This window comes from Trichomycterus rosablanca, chromosome 9, assembly GCF_030014385.1.
Source record: "Trichomycterus rosablanca isolate fTriRos1 chromosome 9, fTriRos1.hap1, whole genome shotgun sequence".
Classification (NCBI taxonomy): domain Eukaryota; kingdom Metazoa; phylum Chordata; class Actinopteri; order Siluriformes; family Trichomycteridae; genus Trichomycterus; species Trichomycterus rosablanca.
The window spans coordinates 7,462,432-7,468,762 of NC_085996.1; the positions used below are offsets into that span (position 1 = coordinate 7,462,432).

Below are 6,331 nucleotides of genomic sequence, written 5' to 3' on the forward strand. Positions count from 1 at the left end.
GTGTGTGACACAGGTCAGTTCATGTAATAAAGTTGGTTTGTAAATGGAACGATTCATTCTTCTTTCCTTCATTCTTTATTTTTCATATTTTTACTCTTTGTTTTTGTCTTTCTCTTTTCCTCCATTTTCCCAGTTTTTGTCTTTCTTCTTCTTACTTCCTCTCCTCTCCAGTTCATCTTCAGTGGTGCAACAAGCTGTTGCTTCATTATAAAACTTTTACGCTGCTGAGTCAGGAGTAAAAAGTCTCTCTTTGGGCTCAGACCGAGGGTTGTCACTGTGGAATGTACGATATGTGAAAACTTGACGTTGCACCATCATCAGAAGTGAGGAAGTGATTTTCCGGCTGTATATAAGCCGGTCAGTCCAGCGCTCTGGTGGTCAGAGGAGCAGGTTGAACCATGAAGATGCTGCTGTGCAGAATCAGTCAGGATGGAGTGAAGTTGTTAGTGCAGAGAGAGAGAATGTGTAGGTTCCTTCATCAGTGTTCTGCTCTCGTTTATGAAGAACACACCACCGAACTGGATACCATAAGGTAAAAACACTTTTTCTCTTGGGTTTCCACCAATAATTAAACATCACAGACAATTCATGTTTAAAGATTTTCAATCATTTCTGCAACTTTTTTCTGCAATTGATAAACAGTAATATTAAGAAAAAAGTCTTTGTGATAGATACAAATATACATGTATATACAGAACAATGAAATTCCTCCGCATATCCCAGATTCTTTGAAAGCTAGGGTCAGAGCGCAGGGTCAGCCATTGTACGGCGCCCCTGGAGCAGACAGGGTTAAAGCTACTGTAGTATTACTGATGCTTTAGGGCTGAAGGGTTCATTAATAATAGTTCTAATTATTGCTTCTTTTTTTCTTAGGATGAAGCAGTTGGTGCTGCCCTCACTGAATAAACGTGGTGTTAGAGTGAAGATGCTGGCAGCTCCTGTTAACCCTGCAGATATTAACATGGTGCAGGGTAAACAAATAAAATTTATACATTATATGGCAAAAAAATATTTGGACACCTCATTTAAATGTAACCTTTTGCTAAACTGCTATGGTCCTGTGTTTACACAGTGTAACAGACATTCCAGACGTTCCTGCATGACTATTTTCTGTGCATGAAGGGAGGTCGATAAAGAAATTATTTGACAAGATTGATTTTGAGGGAAACACTGGCATGCACAGAGCCCTGACATCAACCCTACTAAAAACCTTTGGAATCAGTTATAAGCTTAATTGTGATTATTGCGTTCTAGTCCAAAATCCACTCCTTACCTTACAAATGCTGTGTTTGACTGAATAAAATTCCCACAGACACACTCCAAAACCATGCACAGCTAAAAAGCTACAGTCTAGTATAATAATGAATCAGTCTAGAATAACGATTATTAGTCTAGTATAATAATTAATCAGTCTAGTATAATAATTAATCAGTCTAGTATAATAATTAATCAGTCTAGTATAATAATTAATCAGTCTAGTATAATGCTGCATTGTGCACTGTGTTTCGAACAGGGACGTACCCCATCCTGTGTTCCCTCCCTGCTGTTGGTGGGAATGAAGGGGTTGGGGAGGTGCTGGAAGTGGGCAGCGATGTCAACGATGTAAAACAGGGTGATTGGGTGGTGCCCGTGGATGCAGGATTTGGTAAGAATGTGGTTTAGTGCAACATTATGTGACTTATACAAGCAAATTAACTGTAAATATCTGTCAATAATGTGTGTGTGTGTGTGTGTGTGTGTGTGTGTGTGTTTTAGGTACATGGAGAACAGAGGTGGTGTGTGACCATACAGACCTGCTCACCATCCCAAAAGACCTGTCTCTACTGGGAGCTGCCACTATCTATGTCAACCCCTGCACTGCTTACAGAATGCTGCATGACTTCCAGACCCTCAAACCAGGTGGGGGCGCTCTCTTATATTATGAAATACAAATATTTGGTCCTAAAATCCTGTCCTAATAAATTAAGATGTTTTTAAGATGTGGTTTTCCACATGAAAACATTTAAAGTGGAGATTCGAGAGCGCTTGTTTTTGAAATGCAGATGTCACGTCGTCAACTTGTGATGGCACCTCATCCAGTCAGTAGCAGGCGCTGTTGCAGTGGCAGGAAAGCTATAGAAAGCCAGTCTTGTCTGTTGGGTGCCTGGCAGGGCCGAAAGCACATCATAGATCTAGACTTAACAGTGATGGATTAGTGTTACTCCTGCTGATGATACGACTCCACCGCCACCCCTCCAGCCAAACAAAACCTAGATTTACATTGTATAGATTCACCCTGATCTCATGGAAACACGTCTCTTTATCTCAGGGCCTTTCACTTTTTAAATAATGAATTTATTTTAATCAGATCATAGAAACCTCGACAGTATTGTGTTTGGGATCCTTATCTTTTTTATTATAAATCATTAGATTTAGCATACATGCTATGTATTTATTTATTACTTATTTACTCTCTAGCATTCTCATCCATCATTCTTATAGTTCTGAACTGATTCTGTCCATCACTGCAGGTTCCACAGTGATCCAGAACGGAGCGAACAGCGCTGTTGGACAGGCCGTCATCCAGATAGCGGCGGCACTCGGACTCAAAACTATCAACATTATCAGAGACAGGTAACCGAAGTGTGTAAAACATGACGGTAAAATCCTAAATAAATAAATAAACACTATACGGACAAAAGTATATGAACCCTTCCAATTAGAATTTGTGTGTTTCAGCCACAACAATTGCTATTTGGACATAAATCAATAAATCAATCAATTATATGAAGGATATTATGTGCTTCCAACTTTGCAGCAACAGTTCAGGAAAGGCCCTTTCCTGTCCACAAAGCAAGATCTATAAAGACGTGAAGAAAAGCTCGGTTTAAAGAAACTCCGGTGTCCTGCACAGAGCTCCAACCTCAACCCCACTCAGTACCTTTGGGATGAATTGGAATGCTGACTGTAAACCAGGCATGCTTATATAACACCAGTGCCTGAGCGCCTGGCTTCAGAAAAGCTCTTTTGACTAAATGGGTGCAAAAGTCCACAGTCTTTTTAAAAGAGTGGAGACTGTTATATCAGAAATGGCAGTTGGAGCCTAGCGGTTAAGGTACTGGACTAGTAAGCAGAACATCGCTGGTTCAAACCCTACCACTGCCACTGTTAGGCCCTTGAGCAAAGCCCCTAGGCCTTAATTGCTCAGATTGCTGTATACTGTAAGTCCCTTCGGATATAAGTGTCTGCTAAATGCCTAAAATGTAAATATAGGGGCAATGTTACAGTAATGCCCACTGATGCCCAACAAGCCTGAGTGAATAAGACTGTTAAAACTGACTCATGACTCTCATTTCACTGTGCAACTGATTTATTTTCCAGGCCAAACTGTGGAGAGCTGAAAGAGGAACTCCAGGCTCAGGGGGCTGATTATGTCATTACAGAGGAGGAAGTGATGTCGTCAGGGCTCCATCATGTCTTTCAGGTACCAGTGATTATTGTATCAGTATTAAATGCTGGAATTTATGTATAGTTAAGTTATTGTCATCTGGAACTCTTATTGCAACACGTTCTGTGTTATAAAAATTTATAAATAACCCATAATGCACTGCAGGTTATTCTTTTACTCTTACTGTTCAAACAATCATGAGCTGTAGGGATGTAACGATGCACATTCCACAAATTCCACGATTCAAATCGATTTGACATGTAAAATGAATCAATATTGACTTTAAACAGCAGAGGGCGTTGGCGCTATACACCTCGCCTGGTTGACGTCACTGGCGCTATACGCCTGGTTGTCAGGTTTGGGGTTTTTCAGCCAAATTGGGCTTAATTCAAAATTGTTTTGCATAGTTTGTACTTACCTCAGAAATAAAAAGGCATTCATTATTTAGATCAATAAAAGATAATCACAAATACAGTATTTTATTTTATTTTTTTTAAAGAAGTAATAAAAGAAAACTTTGTCATAATTTGTCTTCAATTTCAGTTTAAAAAATCGGGGAAAAAATCGTATCAAGAACCCAGTATCGTGAATCGCATCGCAACGTGGGTAGAGTGTATCGTTACATCCCTAATGAGCTACCATTCTGCTGTTTTAGGAGATCCCGAAACCCAAACTGGGACTGAACTGTGTTGGAGGACTCAGTGGAGGACTGGTGCTCTCTCATTTAGAGTACGTTTACCATCTTTGTCTTTACAGTTTGTTTTTATGCTCCATCAGAGTAATAAATCAGAGTTAGGAGTGAGTACCAGAGCTCCCGGCACAGTTTATTAAATCATACAGACATGAGAAAGGCTTTGATTTATGTTCATTACACATCAGGATGCAGAAAAAATTCAGATCTAGTCCACTTTAAGTGTGGTCTGGTTGACTACTGGTTTTAGGAGGTGCTGATCTGTAGTGATTTCTACCTCAATAGTGTCTTTAATTAACACAAAACCACACAAAAACATCTAGTGAATGGCAGTTCTGAGCAGGAAAGCAATTTGTGAATGAAAGATATTGAAAGACAATGGTCACAGAAATGTTTAAGTGACTCAAGCATCGAAACCTGAAAGTGAACTGGCTGCAAGAACAGCTGACCACATCAGGTTACACTTCCTTAAACTGAGAAAATATTTATCATGACGAAGGGCAGCTTTGGCAGGTGGCAGAACAGGAAGTTGGCAGCATGAAGGTGCAGCTTACAAATATCAAGTGATTATATGATACAATCATGCCACCTCAAGAATTCAAGAACTGAAGCTGTTCTGATAGCAATTGTGGTTCCTACCCCGTTCTAGCACAGTGTTCCTAATAAAGTGGCCAGTGTGTGTAGATATAGACTGTGGAGAAGCATTTTGTTTAGTTTCCCAAGTTGAATCCATTATTCATAAATCATATAATCATAAAAAAAAACACGCTAAATGACTCTGGTGTGAACGCTGCTCTTCCTCTCTCACCATCAGCTGTGGAGGAACCCTGGTGACGTACGGAGGAATGGCTAAGAAACCTCTGCAGATACCTGCTGTAAGTTTAACATCTAACCATTCTTAATGTTTCTTCATATCATTTCTTCACTTGTGCTCTAATAATGTTTTTTAGAAATCCCTCATCTTCAGAAGCATCACGCTGCAGGGCTTCTGGATGACCCAGTGGAAGAGGAACCACAGGCAAGGTGAAATATTTACATTTACATTTTCGGCATTTAGCAGACTCTTTTATCCAAGGCAACATACAGTACTGTGACGGTATACTGTATAAGCAGTTAAGGGTTAAGGGCCTTGCTCGAGGGCCCAACAGTAGCAACCTGGCAGTGGTGGGGCTTGAAGCAGTGACCTTTCGATTACTAGTCCAATGCCTTATCCACTAGGCTGCAACTGCCTCAGATGAAAATCACATCAATTTTCCTTATCTTTAATGTGTGTGTGTGTGTGTGTGTGTGTGTGTGTGTGTGTGTTTCTTCCCAGATAAGGAACGTTTGAAGTCGATGTTGGATGCGGTGTGTGATTTTGTCCGATCTGGCCGCCTCCGACCTCCAAACTGCATTCAGACGCCGTTTCACCAATACTCACGTGCTTTACACGACACGCTCCAGTCACACCATCGCAAACACGTGCTCATCATGTAGCAGCATGTACAAATACAGCAGCATCTAAGCTAAGTGCTTTACATGCTTGACTGTGGACAGCGTCACCATATTCATCTGGACACATTTCATTTCAGTTTAAGTTGACAGGTTGGGTTTTCTTAATGACCTTGGCAAACGACCGCTGTTCCATAATCTTTTTAATGGGTTCAGTTAGCCCTGTTGATACAGAAGTCTTCAACTGTAGTGAAGAGGGAACAGGGACGTCATTCAAGATCTTATGTGTTTTTTTTTGGACAAAGAAAAACAGTAAACAGTTCTAGTCATTCAGTCACAGAAAAAAAAAAGATTGCCGGTTACTTTGCAGGACACTTTGCAGGTTACTGGAAGATGGAGGTCGCTGCTGAGTCCCTGGTTCCTCCAAATGTTTCTTTCTTTAATCTGAATGGAGTTTTTCATTGCCACTGTCACCCGTGCCTTCTCACCATGGGTTTTTTGGTCTGTCGGTCCTGGATTCTGAAAAGTTGCTTTGAGACGATGTCTATTGTAAAAAAAAATGCTATACAAATAAATTTGATTTGACTTGATTTTGGTCCTTCCTAATCCTGGTGTGGTGAAATATACAGTGGATAAAAAACACTTGGATGAAAGTCTGGTGTGAATTGTAGGTGGATCAGAAATGTCAGTAAGAACAAGCAAAAGAAAAGATTAAAAAACTAAACAGGGCAGAAGTTCAGTGGTTAAGGTACAGGACTGTTGATCAGAAGAGCCCACCACTG

General features: G+C 40.4%; 1 protein-coding gene across 1 annotated transcript; it reads left to right on the forward strand.

Moving 5' to 3' along the window:
* Nucleotides 1-390: 390 nt before the first annotated feature.
* LOC134319829 (enoyl-[acyl-carrier-protein] reductase, mitochondrial) lies at nucleotides 391-6,139 on the forward strand. The gene is made up of 10 exons (XM_063001081.1): nucleotides 391-532; nucleotides 874-971; nucleotides 1,514-1,645; nucleotides 1,756-1,899; nucleotides 2,511-2,613; nucleotides 3,361-3,463; nucleotides 4,083-4,156; nucleotides 4,933-4,993; nucleotides 5,069-5,141; nucleotides 5,434-6,139. Exons 1-10 carry the CDS (start codon nucleotides 399-401, stop codon nucleotides 5,592-5,594), a joined length of 1,083 nt encoding a protein of 360 aa, XP_062857151.1. The 5' UTR covers nucleotides 391-398; the 3' UTR covers nucleotides 5,595-6,139.
* The last annotated feature ends 192 nt before the right edge of the window (nucleotides 6,140-6,331 follow it).